This window comes from Rousettus aegyptiacus, unplaced genomic scaffold (genome assembly GCF_014176215.1).
Source record: "Rousettus aegyptiacus isolate mRouAeg1 unplaced genomic scaffold, mRouAeg1.p scaffold_m13_p_2, whole genome shotgun sequence".
NCBI lineage: Eukaryota > Metazoa > Chordata > Mammalia > Chiroptera > Pteropodidae > Rousettus > Rousettus aegyptiacus.
This window is the reverse complement of record NW_023416295.1, coordinates 116,588,429-116,608,078: the sequence shown is the minus strand read 5'-3', so window position 1 is coordinate 116,608,078 and position 19,650 is coordinate 116,588,429. Positions and strand designations below refer to the sequence as shown.

General features: G+C 37.1%; 1 protein-coding gene and 1 long non-coding RNA gene across 2 annotated transcripts in view; one reads left to right on the top strand and one right to left on the bottom strand.

Annotated features, from left to right (window-relative positions):
• Positions 1-396: 396 nt before the first annotated feature.
• Positions 397-19,650, top strand: part of MYRFL (myelin regulatory factor like) — a 112,579-nt gene continuing 93,325 nt past the window's right edge. The window contains 1 exon segment of the mRNA XM_036235857.1: positions 397-9,272. Within this exon segment, the coding sequence (XP_036091750.1) occupies positions 9,149-9,272 (124 nt within the window). The 5' untranslated portion in view covers positions 397-9,148.
• LOC118613633 lies at positions 18,484-19,304 on the bottom strand. Its single transcript, XR_004955587.1, has 2 exons — positions 19,158-19,304; positions 18,484-18,743 (listed from the first exon to the last, which is right to left on the bottom strand). It is a non-coding gene; the product is annotated as an uncharacterized LOC118613633 (long non-coding RNA).

The following is a 19,650-nucleotide window of genomic DNA, read 5'->3' as shown; positions in this document are numbered from 1 at the left end:
TAAATATAATAGAGGACAGTCACATTTTATCCCAGAGATACAATCTTTAACATCTTGATATATATTCATACTTTATATATGTTGAGCACTGGAATTGGCATTGAAAGGATATAAAGGTAAATAAGGAGTTTGATGTGTGCTCAAGGAACTTTGAAGGGGAATGGGTTAAAGAGCTGTACATGCAAAGTGTACACTGATCATAGAACCACTTGATCTGTAATTGTAAAATTGACATATTGTGGAAAAACTATTAAAATTATTTATAAAAGAAAGTTTCATGGTCGAAATATAGTAAGTATAGAAAGGAAAAAATAAATGAGAAATCACTTCAATCTCTCCATCTAGAGAAAGTTACTGTCAATATTCTTGAAGAATAGCCTTTCAGCTTTCAGATATATCCTATCTACATGGACACATTTCTGAAACAAAAAGTAGACTTTCTTTTAAAAACTTTAATTTTTGCCACATATCTTTATCACTATAACGGTTTGATTATAGGATGTTAATATAATTTAATTGTTTGGAGATTAGGTTATTTAAAATTTTTTCCATGTCTTAGTGCTATGTTTAGTAGCTTTATACAGACTTCTTTGGACATTGTTGGATTATTTCCTTCATGTAGATGCCTAGAAGTAAAAATATTCGGTCACACAAGGTATATGTGTGTTTAAAATTTTCTATTTGTATTGCCAAATTGCCCTCTAGAAAAGTTGAACCAACTTCTATTCATAGCAGCAGTGTATGCGAGAGCTGGTTTTCTGAAGACGGCATCATTGTTAGTCCTGTCTCAAAGGTTTGGTCAACTTTACCTGTAGAAGACTCAGTCACCAGGATGGATGGGAGTCGGCAGACAAAAAGACATTTGAGAATGATATGGTATAAACAAACTGTCATTATCATGCTCACCTCAGGAATCTGAAATTGGACATGGAAAAGAATTTTGAACCTAGAATTTTATGTCCTGGTAGTTATTCTAATATGAGAGCATAATAAAAATGTTCTCATATTTTCAGAGCTTCAGAAGATTTTCCACACAACGATAAATTAAAAACACCTTTGGAGAAAACACTTAATACAAAGAAAAACAAATCCAAGAGATGCTACAAGAGATTTGGGGAGGAAAGTAATAAAACACTTAGGGAAAGTTTGTTGATGACTTTAAAAAAATAAAAAGTAAGATTTTAAAAAGTATATTAAAATCTGGAGCTAAAATTCTTTACAATCTCAACACGTGGGAATGGGTGGAAACTAGATAGCATGAAGATAAAGTTCTTGTTAGAAGGAAGATAGAGATATCAATGAAAAAGACCAAAAAAAATAGAGAAACAGTGTGATAATGGAAATAAAAAGTTATGATTCTAAAATCATTGAGTTATACACTTTAAAGGTATGTGAATTATATCTCAAGTTGTTGGGGGAAAGAAATTTAAGAAGATGGTTTAAAATGGTGAGATAAACTAACCAATGGAAAAATAGTCAAATTGGATTTTAAAAAGTATTTATACACAAAGCATAAGGACATGAAAAGGTTGAAAATAAAAGAATGGAAGATAGCAGGGAAATACCAAAAAAAGTCTTGGGTAGTTATACTAATATCAAGATAGTAAGAAAAAGCATCATTGGGAAGAGAGATGGGTACTACACAATGCTAAAAATTGAGTTTAAGAAAACTTAATAAGAAAATAGAAATAATAAATGATGGAAATAATAGAAATAAAGACTAAAAGCTGACTAATAATGACTATCAAAACTTATAGGATGCAGAGAAAATAATGGTTCAAGGGAAATTTCATAGCCTTAAATCATAATTTATATTTTAAAAATAAGCTAAGTGTTCAGTTAAAGAAGTTAGAAAAGAACCACAAAATAAAGGAGATGAGAATGCAATAGAAAGCTGTTGGAAAGATTAACAAAATCAGTAAAAATTTTGGGCAGGTTTAACATGGAGTAAAAGAAAATGCACAAATAACCCATGCTGGGGATCAAAAAAAAAAAAAAGGGGGTAGGCACTACATATACTGTAGGTATTAACCATGAATATGAATAACATACTAATAGGTTTTAAAATCTAGGCAGAATGGAAAAATTCCTAGAAAAATGTTAAATTTGGGTTAAGAAACCAGAAGCCTGAGTAGTGTCAAGTAATATAAAGGAAAGAAAGTATTTAGAAACCTAACCACAAAGAAAACTAAGCATAGTTTTACCAAACTTTAAAGAATGAGTTATAAATTCTCAAAGAGAATAAGACATCTACATCAAAACCAGTAAAACCAGTTTGGGACAATAAAGGAAAATTATAGGCCCATTTTAGTCATAAATATATATGCAAAGTAAACTGAATGTAACACGCTGACCAAGTGGCATTTAACCCTAGAATGCAAAGATGCTATATTAGAAAATTCGTAAATCATCACAATTCCAGAATGAAAGTGAAAAAGCAACTGATCAAGAGATGAAACGTGTGATAAAAACATTAACGATAACTTTTAGTAATCTATAAGTGGAAGGGTACTTTTCAATTTAGTAAAGGATGGATTGAAAAATCCTGTAATACCATCTTAAGGGGGGAAACATTAGACACATTCTCTTTAAAGTCAATGATGAGAAAAAGGATAATCACTATCATCACTTCTCTCCAGGTTGATAAATAGATTTAATGCATCCAGATGCGCATCTGTAAGGGTGAAGTGTTGAGTGCTTACATAATGGACTCCGACACGGCAGGCAAAATGAAGGAACGCTGGCTTTGTACAACACAACAGACTGGAAACGCAAACTCTCAGAAGACTACATATGATAATACTCAAAGCACAAAAACTGAAACTGAACAACCGTTTAGGCATACATACATGTAAGACAAAACTATTTTTAAAAAACAAAATATGATAAAGTTCAGGAAAGGCTTACCTCTGGATGTGAGGGAGGTAAGGAGAGAGAACTGGAGGCAAATACACGGGTAAGTCATTGGCAACGTTCTCCAGTCCCTGGGTCGGGTGGTGGGTTCGTTTGTCATTAAAAACAGATACATGAACAAGGAAATTAATGAGAATCATGCACAACCATTGGTGGTATATTACGAACCAGGGATTTTGACTCATCGAATTATGTACACTTGTGTTCCAAAACTAAAAAGCGATGACAATAAAAGCGATCCATTCCTGTCGAAATGGATTTGGGAGAGAGGAAAGAGAAATCAGGTCTGAATCCTAGGCTTTTGGCCGGAGCTATTGCTATAGTTTATTGAGATGGAGAAATCTGGAATAGGGGCGAATTATATATGCGTGGAATAGGTACAAGAATTCAGTGTTTGACAGATTGTATGTGATGCCCAATAAGCACCAATATGGAGATGCTAAGTAGGTATGGAATAAACAAATTCATTGATAAGGTCAGGCTAGGAGATATATTGGGAGAGTTCAAAGTGGGATCCGATGGGAACTTGATGGGTACTTCGGAGTCAGTGAGTGTGGCACTGAATCCTGAGTTACTATGACAAGAAGAGAAGGCCTGCAAAGAGGACTGACTACAGAAGAGCTAGCAGGAATGGAAAAGCAAAGTGAGGGGAGAATAAGCATGCTGGTTAAATTCAACAGAGTATTTCCGGACAAAATTTAATTGCCAGATTACCAATTCTAAAAAGGAGGAAAAGACTTTTGGATAAACTTCTATAAATAGGTTCAGAGGTAAGGAGAGAGCTTGACCTAATGGAGAGAACCCTGAATTAAGAGTTGCTCAGAAAACCTAACATCCAGGCTCTGCTGCCCCAGAATGGAGGAGTTAGGTCACCACTCCTCTCTGACATCCTCAGTAAGGGCTGAATTGGGTGTTCTCCATGGTCTTTCCCAGCTCTAAGACAATCCGCAGCCTTTGACTGAGTGAGTACACTAGGAGAACAAAGAAGATTTGACTTCTGAATATTGAGTCTCAGTCCTTAAATGAAACCTCCCACCTATGTACTTAATACCACCAACGTGTGAATCCCATGTGTTTTTGTTTTGCGCGTCCAAAGAGTCTAAACTAGGTCTGCTGTATTCAGAAGCTTTTGTTTTTAAAGGTTTTCTTTGTTATGTTTTTCCCTAGGTACATTTTTTCCCCTGTAAAACACAATGTTTAAAACAGAGAGTTCAAAGCAGTATGAATTTGTATTTGTTTAACTTTCATGCTAGGAAATATTTCTTTTTTTTTTTTTTTCACAGAAGGTAGTACAATTACCATCTCAACAGACAACTAAGTTCCCTGTTTTTGATATGTAGACAAAGACTCAGTAGTATCTGTAGTTTTTGCAGTAGAGTTTCTAGAATGAAAAAATTCTTCCTCATTTATTCACAAATATTTGAGGGTCTTGTATGTACCAGGTGCTATTGTGGGTGTTGGAGTTAAGCAGTGAGCAAGATAGGAGAGCTCTCAGTTCTCATGGAGCTCTCGGTCTAGTGAGAAATGGGGAAAAAGACACAAATGTTAAAAGGTGGGATCAGTGCTCTACAGACACTTTAAATGGGGTTAGTGGACTAGAGAGGTAATGAATGACTTTGGATTGGGTTGTCCAGAAAGGCCACATTTAGGAGGTGACTTTTTAAGCTGGACTCTCATTAGACCCAGCCTTACAAAAGGGAGGAGAGCAGGGAGGCATTTAAAGCTGGTATAAATCTCCAAAGGAAGAAATGAACTTGGCATATGAGAAAACAGCAAGGAGACCTAGTGTACAGTTGGTGATAGGAAGAGCGGCAAGAGAACATTGCAGAGGTGGGCGGGGGTCACTCCATGCAGGTTTTTGGGAATCTGGAGTACTCTGTGACAAGTCTGGTCTCTACTCTAGCTGGCTCTTTATTAGCTCAGCTTTTAAATACTTGAATCCCCAGAGCTTTGCTCTGGGCCCCCCTTCTCTTTATCTAAACATTCTTTAGAGCAGAGACCCCCAACCCCCAGGCCACGGACTGGTACTGGTCTGTGGCCTGTGAGGAACTGGGCTGCACAGCAGGAGGTAAGATCATCAAGTATCAGTCCCTGATGTCAGAAAGACTTTAGAGCAACCCATCTAGGCCCCTGGTTTTAAAGCCGTATGCCAATTGCTCCTAACTCTCCATCTCCAACCCTGACATTATCTTTTCTCTAAGTGCTGACTTTTGTATCTATTTGTCTACACAGCCCCAACACTTGGATTTCTAATGGGTTTCTCAAATCTTGAATACTTGCCAGTTGCTTAAGCAACAATCTAGGGCTTATTCTTAATTCCTCTGTTTCGGTCACCACTAGCACCAATCCAATCCATTGGCAAGTCCCGTCAACTCTCTCTAATACATACCTGGAGTCGTCCACTTCCCTCCATGTCTACTCCTACCATTTGGTCCAGGCCAGCATCATCTTTCACCAGGGTTTCTGCAATAATCTCTTGTCCTCACTCCTGCCCTTCAACAATCACCGACATGGCAGCCAAAGTGGTCTTTTTAAAACATATATTAGACAGTGTTACTTACCTGCCTAAAGTCTTCTAGTGGCTTCCCATTGCACTTGGAAAAAAAATCCAAACTTGACAGGAAATCACATTTTCATAGTGGTAGTTGTTAACAGAGAAATATCAATAAAAGGTAACTGTGAAAAGAATGTATGAATCTTTTTAAGACTAAACACACACACACACACAGAAGAGGAGCAAACTTGCTGAAGTACGGAGAATAGGAACCCTTCCTAAAGGCAGCACTCAAGAAAGTACAAGTCCACATATGGACTGTGGTATGAAATCTAGAATTCTGGAGCTATAGGTCTCAGGGTCAGTCTCAACAGAGACAGGGTTCCCATCATGACATCCCCAAGTTTACCACATCCTCAGATTTCACCACAGTGACTCAGCTTTATCTATTTACTGGAGCTCTCCAGGAGACATCAATACCAAAATGAATTTAAACCACAGCTATCTTAGATTACAATTTGAGAGAATGAATCTCCACTGAATCTGCAAAATGGGAATGTTCAATAGAATTAGACAATGTTAGAGATGTAACGACCACGATCAAGGAAATATGGACAGTATTTGTTATTCTCTGAGAGGGAGAAACGTCCACTTAAATCCAAGATGCCACCAGCTGGATTGTGCCCTGAGCTCTGTGCTCTGGACTCATTAATTAATATAGATCTATTTTCCCTGCCTTCCACAACTTTCTTCTAAACGCTCTTTACTTTCCTCAAATACTATTGGTTGTTATAATCTAGCCTCTAATTCGGGCGTTACAACCTGAAAGCCTGAAGGCAGAATTATGTTTTCACATATGCACTATTTGTCCTTGAAAGGTTTTGGTTTATTTTTCTGTTTAGTTGATTTTTTTAAAAAGCAAATTAGTTTAACATTTAAAGATGAGATTTAAAATTAAAATCTGCATTTCCAGCTTCTCTTTTAAAATGGGCCATTTTAAGGAAAGATAAAAAAAATACAATTGGCCATTGTAACGACACTGAGCGCACATTCTTGGAGGAAGCCGAGTGACTCTGTGGGGCGGCTCCACCTTTTTCCTGGTTTGCTCTGTATCCCACCACCCCTGACTGTCTCCCTGACACCAAGACTAAGGGTCAGTTGTCAGTTATCAACATGCTTGCATATTGGTTGGTTTTTCTTTTCTTGACTCATTTTACTCACTTACCTGCCTGGCCCTATAAGTACTTGAGCTTGGGACTCCAATTTTAACCTTTGCTTCTCAGCTCATTTATTGGAATCTAATTTCTTTCTCTGTACTGTTTCCTATCAACTCGTTACTCTGCTGCTGAGAATATGAAGTGTTTGGGTAACTGTTGGATAGGATCCCGAATCATCATTTGGCAGTGGGTATAGTGTGATGACTTAATTCCACTGGCCTCCAGAAAACTTGGCTGGGAGCTTCTCTTGGAGTCTGGATTTAGCCATAAGCTACATGTTTTAGGCATATTAATTCATATTGCAACTAAGGCATACAAATTCTTTAAAAAATCACATTTGACTTCTTCCTTGCTCCCCATGTCCAATCAGTAGCCAGTTCTATATCATCTGCAGGCTTTATTACTGCCTACCTGGATTCTTGCAGTAGCTTCTTGACTGGTCTAACTTTAGTTACTGCCCTAACCAATGCATTCAAACAGAGCTATCTTTCTGAGTTAGATTTAATTATACTGTGCACCACAACTACCCAAATAGAAGTCATCAATAGGTATATTTAGAATAAATATGCATAGAATCAAATTCAGATTTAGCTTAACATTCAAAATCTACCAAAATTATTCTTCCGCCTATTTCCCATCTTATCTCTCACTCTTCACACTGTAACACCAATCTCTGCACCTGAGCTCTCTCATCTCTAAGCCATTACTCAGGGTTTTAAAGACATAGCCATTGTTTACCTCCTCAAATTCTAGCTCTCTGTGACACCTTTCCAGGTCCTCCCAGATAAATTCCCCTTTCCCTTCTCTGTTCTTCTGGATGTTTTTCCCAGCTCTTATCAAAGTCAGCCTTGAGCTATAGTTACTTGTGTTTTTCTCATGCCCTAGATTTTAGCCTATGGAGGGCAGGGACCATTATTTTCTCATCTTTTTATTTCCTGCACCAAGCAGAGAGTTGAGCACAAGTTGAATCAAAACAAATAGAAAATTCATTTTCTTCAAACAACTTGATGACTAGTCCTCAGATATCTGGGGCTCAATGTGACCTTCAAAATAGAATTCTAAGCCTCTTATCCGCTCCTCCCCCACCCCCTACCTCACATAAAATTAGTTTGCTCATTTTCAAGGAACAGTTTATATGTGTGGAGTTTTAAAATACTTATTAGGAAATATACCACATTACCTATAGTAATTCTAACAATAATGAAACAATCAGATAAATTCAGAATGTGGGACATTCTATAAGCCAATGGGCCTGGTGTCAATGTTATAAAAAGTCAAGCAAAATGACAAGAAAAGTGTTCTATATTTTCAAAAAGAGATAACCAAAAGCAATGCAGAACATTCATTAAATTCTTGATAAGAAAACAAAAAATTATAAAAGATATTTTGGGGACAGTTGTAGAAATTATATATCAACTATTAATACTAAATTAATGTTTCACTTCTTGGGTACAGTAATACTGTGATTACATGAGAGGATGTCCTCATTTTTTAGGAGACATACACAGAATTATTTCTGAGTGAATGTCAAGATATGAGCAACTTATTTTCAAATGGCTCAACCCCCCAAAAATATATTTATATATCAAGAAAGAAAAAACAAAAATAAGAAAATATTAGTAATTGGTAAATTTAGATGAAGAGCGTATGGGTATTTCATTGTACTATCCTTTCAGATTTTCTATTGCTTAAAACTTTTTCAAAATAAAAAAGTTGGGGAAAAGAAAAGTAAGGGGCTGAAAGAACTGATTAAATGTCCTAATCATATTCTTCTTAGGCTATTGTTAAGTAACTTAACAGCCAAGCAGTGAAAACAAAACATTAATTTGAGTATGGATTTACATTTAGGAGAGAAATCAGCTAGTAGTGAACCATAAACTCAGTTGTAAGAGTTATTAAATCAGAAATGCGGTTTTACTGATCATTAGAGGAATTTCTTATACTTTATCGTTTATACTTTTCAAAGAAAATAAACTCTGAAGGAAATAGACTACATACGTATCAAGGAATATTGGTTTTCACTGTGAATGAATTTGAAAATATTTAACAAATCCTAACTTTACATTATCACAGGTCTGTTTAAATTATCTGCTATTCTAGGTATCTATCGAAGTAATTATATTGATTTGCTCTCTTTAGGCAAAAAAAAAAAAAAAACAACTCTGTATCTTTACTTGGTTGTGGTTAAATCGATCTGTTTGATGGAAAGGGATATATAAATATATTGGTATAAAAGGACAAATAGGAGATAAGACTATATATTTATTGTTCATTCATGTAATCATATGTGTCACTAAGGACAAAGTTCCTTAAAACAAAGGCAAAAGGCAGAGTAGGAACATTCTCTACAGTAAGATAGATAGATTTGCTACCACTTTCCTCTTCATAAATATTTTTTTTTTCTGCATGGTCACACATCCCTCTGGTTTATAATAATTTTGAGAATTTAACCATCTTTCTGGGCACAATTTGATGGCTGAAGATATACTTCACTCCAACAAAAAGAAAATGATTTTTCAAGAGCATGCATAGACTTCGAGTCGAGAGGACAACAATTGCTTCCTGCCATCTGAAAGAGGAAAGATTTCAAGACCACAGTCTCATGGATGTGGTTGATGAAAAGGAGGGCCTGCAGCAGTTCTTCAAAGGTAAGAGACTGGTTTCCAACACAAAGCTCCTGCTTCTGGGATAAAGCACTGCTCACTATCACTGTTTCACCTTTTCGAAATTCACTTAAACTTGGCCTTGAAAGAAATGATATTGTATTAACTGTCCTGAAATTGAAGGGAAGGTTTATTTGCTGCATTTGTAGCAAAAATCAATGGTATATGTTGTGATTTTAAAAACAAACAAACAAACAGGATTTCTACCTTATAGCTTGATTAAAAGAATCAAGAAGTCAGCATAGCTATGTTAAGTAGTATTTGTCCTTGTCCTGTGCTAGACCTTATTCCTTTTAATCCCCCACATTTCAAAACTTACGAATTCAGCTTATCTCTAAAATTATTGAATACAGTGCAAGAAAAGTATAAGATTTTACTTAAGACTGTTTTTCTCTTAGCATAATTAAAACAACTTAAAAGAGCAAAAGGACACCTCTTCCACCATTCCCATCTTTGTTTTTTCACAATGCTTTAAAAATGTGTAACTGAATAATGATTTGTTTTTGAAGTTAAATATCTTTTTCTCCAAAGGAGAGACATACTACAGGATGTGTTTTGACAGATTTCCTTCCTTCCAAAAACCTACAATGGCAATACAGCTTCTCATATTTAGTTGGGTTGATATTCTAATGGTGTGTCTGTTGAAAATGTCAGCAGGGACTTGATGTCTTCTGGCACTTTTTAGGTGTGCTATTGGGAGTCTCCGCATCAGTGCGGCTTTAGTTTCTTATCAGTTAGCCATGCTCAGACTTCCATGTGAGGGGAATTATGGCATAGCTTTTATGTATTTTAAGGTATGCTCCAGGAGGGAGTATGAGAAGAACTGAGAGCAGACCTGCTCATTCACAGAATTATGAGGGCGGTTAGCAGCATATTGAGAAAGTACTTCTGGAATGTGATTAGTAAAGCATCTGATGAATACTAGATATTTATTTAAAGGTTTAATGGAATTGACTCAAGGCCAAACAGTGAGTAACGTGAAAGAGTAGTCATACCAAAGAAATAGTGAGATTCTAGGTCACTCTCTGAAGAAATCAACACAATACAGTAGCTTCTGGGTAGTGGCTTAGACTTTGCCGGAGTGGTAAGAAGGAAGATAAAACCAGAGAATTTAATGTTATCTCAGCCCTGCGATCCATCGCACTGAGTGTTCTGTCTCTGACAGTGGCCAAGTCAGTGTGTCCACCTGGGTCATGTTTGGCACACAATAGGCACACTGATATTGCTTATTATTGCTTGACTTTACATCCTATGTAGCTTTCATTCCAGTGGTAGATAATAAGCCTTAAGTTACAGTTACATCTGTTTTATTTTAAAGAAACCGCCAATTCATTTTTTAAACTCAAAGATCTACTAAAATTCTTTTCAGAGATGGAGAAAACCTAAAAAATTCATCTGGTCTACCTTCTATTTTTTGGAAGTGCTGTTATACCTAGGATCCTATATTGTCCTTTTTTGTACTATTTTCAGAAGTCTCTGGAGATATAGTTCCCACAAGTCCCCTGTACAGTTGTTACAATATCTGATTGTTATAATAGTATCTCTCTTAGCCCAAACCAAATTCGGTTAATCCATGAAGCCTTTTTCATGAGGAGAAAGCCATTTCTCCATGGAAATAAAATAAAATGGTCAGTGTTTTTCTTACATTATTTTTGAATGAGTAGATGGAAAAAAATAGTAGACTTTAGAAATAAAAATGGCGGCACTAACTTGAGTGATCCTCTCTCACACATACCTGAAAATCACACAACTACTTGTCAGTTTTTTATTACCTCCACTATTCAGCAAATATTGATCACTTACTATGTGCCAAGTCCAACAACCACCTCTTTTAAACGGTAAACTGTAGGGCTTTAAAGCTTTTTTTTTTTTCTAGAGTATAATGATTTTCTTTTTCAAATATTCCTTAGACTGAGGACAGCAAAACTAGATATGCTTTTCTAGTGAGGAGAACCATTTGCTGCATGTTGTGCTCCTGTTAATATGTGAGTTTCTAATTAAATGTAATTCATATAATGAATCAAGAGCTGAAAAATCAAGAAAAATTTTAGCAAAGCTATTTTTCTTTCTTTCCTTAGACTCTTCATTCAAAGAAACTAAGCCCTGAATAATATATTTTTCCTTCTGGACACTTTTGTATTAAGATGTATCTGGATTGATAATACCATCTTGAAATAAATGGCCTTGAATGTCAAAGCCATTAAGATCTTAGTTTTTAAATTTTCAAATAAGCCTAAATCTTTATGGTGTGTCTCGGGGAAATGAGAAGAATAACACGTGGTTCCAGATAGTTGGCAATTCGAATTCTAATTCAAATCTTTTTGCCACTGATGCAATATATAGACCCATTCTCTAAAGCAGAAGAGGCAGATCAGGTACCCCTGGGATCCCAACATGCTCTGGAATTTCGAATACCATGTGAATGTTTGGCTTTTTCAACAAAGCTGATATCACTGCAAGAGAAAGGTTGTCAGACGAGAGGCACATTATTTTACTTATAATAACTAAAAGCTGGTTACAACTTAAGTTTCTAATAGTATTGGATTCATTAAATAATTATGTTTTTTCCATGTAATGGAATATTTTGTAACTATTAAAATAATGATAAAGAAAAATGTTTATGATATAAAAATGGAAAATGGACTACATATTAGTATATATAATTGGATATATGTATATATATCTATATGTACAGTATAAAGTAGACCCTTGAACATTTTAGAGCTGTTTTAAAACTATAAATTATAGATAACTAATATCAATGCAAATGATTTTTGTTTATCAATATGCAAATGAATTATGTAATTAAGAGATTAATAATTCCTGTAAAGACAAGTTTTGCATTTATATGTAAATTTATTCCATGTCATATTCAGATCTAAATATCTATATGTATCTGTCTATATCTATCTATCTATCATCAATTTTCTATCTACTTTATCTCTGTATATCTATATCAATCTATAGATATATCTATTTAGATATTAGATCTAGAAATAGATCTGGTGTTTGAATTATATGTATATATAGATACAGATATAGGTAGACAAATCTATTGTCTGAATTCTCCTTGGACAAGTCATAATATCTTTGTGTTTCCTTCATTGATTAATAAAATATTTGACATATGATCAACTTGTATTTGTATGAGTCATGACTTTATCTTTCAAAATATATATCCTTTAATAGTCCCAAAGTTTTAAGTTAGTTAATTTGAAAACTGTCAATTTCACCTTCAGTTTGAACCCCATTAATAACATTTATTGAGCACTTACCATGTGTCAAACACTATGGTCTTCACTTTACATTCATTATTTTATTTAATTTTTACAATAACCCTCTGGGTGAAAAGGAATAAAAAATGAAGTATAGTTGATCTCATTTCTCAGTTTATTTATTTTGGTTTTGAAAGCCATGAATTTACATTTTTAATTTGCTTTCTTGTGAGTATTTCTTTAGATTACTTCAATATCAGAGGACTCATCTTTTATTCCCAAGCTTTTTAGAATAGTTTATAAAAACTGATCTGACATGAGAATTTTTATTCATTCTATTTACTCTTTAAAGAGGAAATATTCTGAGTTGGTGAGAAGCCTTTTAGCTCATCCTCTTCGTAATGTCCTGAAGTCAGTTCTCAAATGCTAGCGGCTAGTCATGACAGCAGAAGGAGAGATTCCTGCCCTGAGTGAGTGGAGTGGGGAAAGCTACATGCTAAGAATAAATCACAGGAAAGCTGCTGTCAAACAAACTTCAGACGTTTTCTGCCCCTATCTCTCTGCTAGGTTTCAATTTCTAGGTAGCTATTATTTTAAAAGGGTGGTAGACATGCAGGGTAGACAAAAACATCTGCTGCCTACAAGCTGTACGGGAATTTCGTGGAGGTACTAAGTATTTAGGAAAATGGAGGAAATGCTGAAGGCTCTAGAACAGAAAAGCAATGATTGAGGCGCCACTTTCTAGACCCAAATGGGATGAATCTAGAAAGGCTTCAAGGGAGGGTAAGCGGAATCGTCGAGTAGAAAAGAGGTATAGCTTGGATAAGTGCCTGTATGGTGTGAGCATATAGTAGACTCTCAGTAGTATTTATAGAATAAGTGAATGGAAGAACTGTGCAAAAGACTATTCTATGCAACGAACAGTTATTGAACTGTCGCTTCAGAGAACCCAGCAAGTTCAAATATAGGAAGAAGGAAAATTTGCCCAGGCGTAAAAAGGTCCAGTGAGTAGAACAAACAGAGGCAATTGAGACAAAGTATTGCCAGTTGGTGGGAAGCCCCAGATTCCATTGTTACCGGAGATAGAATAGTAAATGTCTTAAGTGGTCCCCGTATATTATTTCTCCAAAAGTGAAACCAACTCTGATTGGGTAATATTTCTGAATTCCTGAGAGAGTTATCAGAGGCTCTCCCCAGGGAAATGCAGTGTAGAGGGCAGAAGCTGTCCAGGGCTGGCCATGGGCAAGCCCTCCCTGCGAATAAAGGGCATCTTTGGCCTCAGGCCAGTCTCTCAATTCTTTGTCTTTCTTTCACTTTGGGGCCACCACTTTCTCACCCTCTCAAACAACCAGCACCCTTATGCCCTGTTTCTTCTGTCCCGGTAATATCTGAGCTTTCATGGAAGGTACAAATGGCAAATGATCTGATGCCACTTACATTTCTATAGAGTCTTGTGTTCAATGCCCTTTTATAGAACATAAAGCTGTTTTGATCAAATGAGTCAAAAAGTTTGCCTTCTCTACGGATAGGTTCAGCTGATTTCTGATGGTGGAATTTTAGATGTCATGCTGCATCCCAGTGTCTCTTAAATTACCCCACAGAGGCAGGAGCTCGTTGTATGTTAGTGAGGCAGCCTCTGCTTCTGTGTGGACACAGCGTGGACTTTCCAGGAGACGGGGAAGAACACGCCAAGGCAAAAAGAACTAGCCACATCATGCAAGCGATTTAGGATTATCTGAACCTTTCTTTCTGATGTTGGCAGGTGGCTAGAAACCGTGTTGTTTATGAAACGAAGCATCTAAAATACAGAGGTGTGTGTTTGGCGCCACTGGGAGGAAACTCCTTTTTTTCTTCATGCTGGGATCCCCAAAGTGAAGGCGATTTCATCAGAATTTAAAATGTGCCATGACTAGGTCAGAGCTAACCTCAATCACCTGCACACAGCCTGCTCTCAAGGCCTGCCAGGGTTATCACTATCTCTAGGGAGCTCTGGAGCAAAATCACCCTGATGGACCCACTCCTGAGAGGAGACCGCACCACCTCCTCTGGTGTTATCAACGTTGTCATCTTTTCAGCTTTGGAGTTAGAACTAGGTTTCTGGAAGACTCTACAATGCATTAGCAGACATCAAGAGTCAAATAGAGGAGTGGAAGCTCTAGTCCTGAGAAAAAGTAGAGGTCCAGGCACCAGGAGGACACCAGTTAAGGAGGAGGATTCAGGTTCGTAAGAATGATCACGGGGATTGTCTGATTATAGCATCTTTTCTGGCAGAAACTGCATTTCATAGGCCACCTGCATCGACTCTGGAAGTTGGGCACCATCACATACCGTATAACCCTGAGCTCCCACCTCCAACCTGCACTGGTGATGCCTGACATAATAGTTAAAGCATAGGCTTTGTATCCAGATTACTGCAGATTCAAATCCCACCTCTACTGTAGACTTAAAATGCTATGTTACCTCTCTGAGACTGTTTCTTCATCTCTCAAATGAGGTAGGTATACTTCATAGGACAGGAGCGAGAATCAAGCAAGATGATATATGCGAAGTACTTCGCAAAGCACCTGACATACAGTTATTGCCCAAATGAAAGTATTATCAGTATTCTATAATTAAGGAAAATGTTTGTTCTTTTAAAGGAGCTCCCTGAAGCAGCCTGTGATGAGTAAGAAAACCACTAACATTCAGTGAGGGTTTAACTTTATGCTAGATGTTGTGCTAAGACCTTTAGCTGTCTTAATTCTGAATTCGCACAACAAAATGAACAGGCAGATACTGTTATCACCATTTTAGAGATGAGGAAATGGAAATTCAGAGGAGGTTTGTACCTCACTGAAGACAACACAGCTATTATGTTTCAGAATTTGGAGTTGGGCAAAAGTGTCTCTTCTGAAGTCCTATGCTTGTAGCCACTGTGCAGTGTCTTCTGAACAGGTTTGCAGGGGAACATCTGTAGACTTAGCTGTAGAACTTATGGCTCCTGTGAAAACAACCAGGGCTTTTTTGGCGAGCATGTGACAATTTGCATGTAATTCCATTCTGTAAATAAAATTATTCTAGAGTGCGAGAACTTAGTACTATAGCATCATCTGACATTTATTTTTTTTGACAAAGCTTAGCTCTGGCACCATAAAATGAGATGTTAGTGGTAAAACGATGATGGTTTATGTGTTTGTGGAGCAGGCTGCTACAGAAATTCGAAAGAATGGAAAGATATGAGGACGCCAACACTGGCTCGTAGTACTGCTTGGTGCAGAACAAAAATCTATGGAGGGAATTTAGGCAGCTGAGAAGGACAAGATCGAGAATTAATATTTCCTGCCACATGTGTTCAGAAGATATTAACTCTCAATCTTGTCCTTTTGGGACAAAAAGTCCGACACGATGGTATCCTGATAGTTGATTAGCAACGTAACAATTGTCATGTATAGTAATGAGAAGTAATGTGTTCTAAGGAGAACATCATATGACTTGATAGTTGGAAACAGTGTCACTCCCATAGGGTTAAAGTGATCAATATCCTCAAATATTAGCAGTCGAGAAGTATGCCTCCTAGGAATCTCTTTGGTGGGTGTTTGATGGCATAGGCCTAGGTTCTGACAGACCTGCGTTTGAATCCTAATTCCTCTGCTTCTTAGTTTTGTGTGCTTGGGCCAATTACTTAACATTTTAAAGTTTCCGTTTTCTCCATCTGTAAAATGAGGATAATAACACCTACCTCTTAGGGTTGTGAGGATTAATGATAAAATGTTGAAATGATGAAATAAATGATAGTGATTGACCTGTATTATAACATTTACAAGTGCAAAGGAAACAAATTTCTTGCTTTGTTTATTCTGAAACAAGAATATGTACAAGGTATGTATGTGTGTATTTACTTTAAAAAAAATATTTTTATTTTTTAAAGAAACAGTCCTGTCTCCAGGGAGTTATTACAACTTTTACATGTTCATATTAATTCCAGAGCCTTTATAATCATAAAATCCATTTATAGCCTTTAGTTGCCAAGCAACAAAGGACAAAGTACTGAGTATTTCCTCTTATTACAAAAGGTTCAGCTTTTCCATGTTAGTTCTGAAATCAACATTTTTCAGAAAAGACAGAACAGTGAAATTTAATACCATGTTTCCAAGGTTTAGTGGCATTCCTTGTTTGGGGAAGGAATCAAAGCTGAAAGGCAAACTTTGTTATTATTGTCCTGTTTTTGAATAGTCTTAAGCATTTTGTGCTAATTTCACAGTAAATCTGTAAGAAGTTCTGAAGGTGGGAGACTGCAAATTAGTTTAAGGAGAGAACTTGTTTCATTTTACTTATGTTCTGTGACACAAACTGTAAGAGAACTTGTCCTTTTATCTGTCGATGATCTTACCAGAAGGTCTGGGGTGGTGTAAAATATATATGAAAATGTTATCTGCTGACCTTGGTAACCACTGACCTCAAATAGGTCATTCAACCATGGGGGAGCTGACTTTGAGGTGCACAACCAGACTAAATTTTTCACTTCTTTGAAAGGTATAGAAGATTTTAATTACTTCTGTTGTTTTTGTCCATGTATAATCAATAAGTAATAGTTGGGACTCAAAAAAGAATTGAAAGAATGTTACTATTTAACCTCCAATAAAATACTCGAGCACAGCTTATATTTTTAAAAGTCATAAAAGCATGTATGGAAACAATCCTTAAATTTGCATAGCTATTTCTCCATTTGTGCGTATTAAAACAGTACAAAAGTGAATTAGAATATCTTGATCAGAATTTTACTCTGCTTGTCCCCATATGCATTCTGCATATGCAGTGGGATTCTATTCATACACAGTGGAGACAATGATCCTTTTTTTTTTCCCCCTCATTAGATTTAGGAAGCTTGTTGCTTTGAAACAAATGTCTTAAGTCAAATAAGATGTTTTATATACAGGAAGAGGCAGAAAGGACACCTGCAAATTATTTCCTATGAATTCTACAAGGTAACAGCTAGTCAGGGCACTTCTGCTGAGAGTAAATGGCCTTTGGGACAATTTTGTGTGTGAATGAAAGAGAGTAAGATCTGGCTGTTAGCATAACTAGGCTAATTCCAATTGATCAAAGGAGGGGCACTTTAAAAGCTATTATTCACACATCTCTGAAACAGGCATCTGTGCGAAAATGTGAATTGACCTTTCACAGTTGCGAGAACTTCAGGGCAGTGAACCACCATGCTCAGGACGTGATCCTTTCTTCACTGGACGTTTATGGAAATGTTGGGGTGCGGGAAATCTATACATACCTGCCAATTTTTACATTTTCTTATTTTGTCTATTCCTAATCTAGCTTAAAATTTCCCTTTTTGCTCTTTCATTTGTATTATGCACGTTTACAGAGTTCAATGTTTTACAAACTCTTTCATTTCCTTTACCTCATTGGTCCTCACAGGACCCTGAGAGGAAGGCATTTTACAGATGAAAGAAGTGGACCGTTAAAGAAGTTGACAGATATGTCTAAAAGCACATTGGTAAGGGCCAGGGCTGCTGGCAAAACATTTGTCTTCTCATTCCAAGTCCAATGCTCTTTCCATCGACTCACATTTTGCCTTCCCAAAGTTAAAGGTGGGCAAAGACTTGGCTTACTGGTTTCTATATCTAGGGCTAGATGTCAGAAAAATACTTAAGTAAGCATGATGGGTCTTTGGAAAAAACTCCTCCTTTTTATGCTCCTCTGCCTCACTTGACTCTAGTTCCCATGTAATCTCCCACAAACTGGCCCCTGGCTACCCAACCCTGCCCCCCTCTCCAGAGCAGAGCCAGCAATTCCTATCTTTTTGGCCTTTGCTTAACCCCGTGCTTTGGTGAAACTGATCAAATAGCCCAAGTTTAGCAATTGGTTTACTGTTCTGAGTCATGTGTTTAGGGGTGGAAGTGAGGAGTGGGGAAAGAATAAGAAAGGAATGAACATTTATTATGAGCCAAGCACTTAGTGTTAAAGAAAAAAAATCAGTGACACCATTAGAGTATGCAAGGAGGACTTTATTAAAAAGAAAAAGAGAGAGAGAGAGAGACCATCACAATAGGTATAATGACCTATTGATGGAATTTTGCAATGAAGGAGAGAGATTGGACTCAACTTTGAATATAGCATGGGCAAGTGGAAAGTTTTAGCCAAGGAGCAGGGTAAGGGGGATTCTGGAGAAACTGACCTAACAAGATTCTTACTGAATGCAGGCTAGGGTGATCAGACATCATCTGGGGTATAGTGGAGGATGAGGAACCTGATTTAGAGAACAAGGAAGATCAGATGTGGAGGATGGAAGATGCTAGTTAAACTGATTTATCAGGAGTCTTTCTAAAATTTAAAAATGCTGAGAGAAACATGGACGTCTACCTCATTGAAAAGTTCAGGGGAGTCTAAGTACAATTTGGTCAAGGAGAGAATCTGTCAGTAGTGGGATTATATATGTTATCACGTTTAGTCTGCAAGTAATGCTCTAAGGTGGTAAAATCCATCTACCTTTTCCAGATAAGGAAACAGGCCCAGAGAGGCTCAGGAGAACTGGAATTTAACCCAGGTCTGGCTGTCTTGCAGTTTCCCAAGTTCTCATGCTTTCCCGCCTCCAGGTCACATGGGGCTCCCTCCTTCCGCAACACCCTGCCCTCCCTTGTTTACCTGGGTAACTGCTGCTTACCCTTCGGTTCTCGGCTTCGGCATCATTCCCTACTGGCCGCCGTGTCTTCCACAGTACTTTGCATTTCACCCTTCATAGTATGTACTGCCTTCTGCGTCTGTCTCTTACGGACAACTGGAAGGAAAGAAATATGTTTCATTCATTGCTTCAGACTCAGCATCTAGAAACTGGCACATAGCAGGAACTCAACATTTTCAAATCAGTAAATATAAAACACCAAGCCTGGTCTTTTTCCGCGATTCCAAGACTTCTGGATTTCCCTCCTTTATTTCTCTAATCTAAGAGGAGAGGACATGAGGCTCAGCCCTTAGCCGGTGCTCTGCCGGGCTGTCCTCTCCCCATCTGCCTGGCTTGACAGGGCAGGAAAGCATTGCTGAGGACTGACAGGCGTCCCTGAGAGCCACAGGATGGGCTTCCTTGTCACATTTTCCTGAATTCGTGCCATTCATGGCCCTTCCTTGGGGTCCTTGATTTAACATTCAACACTGCACAT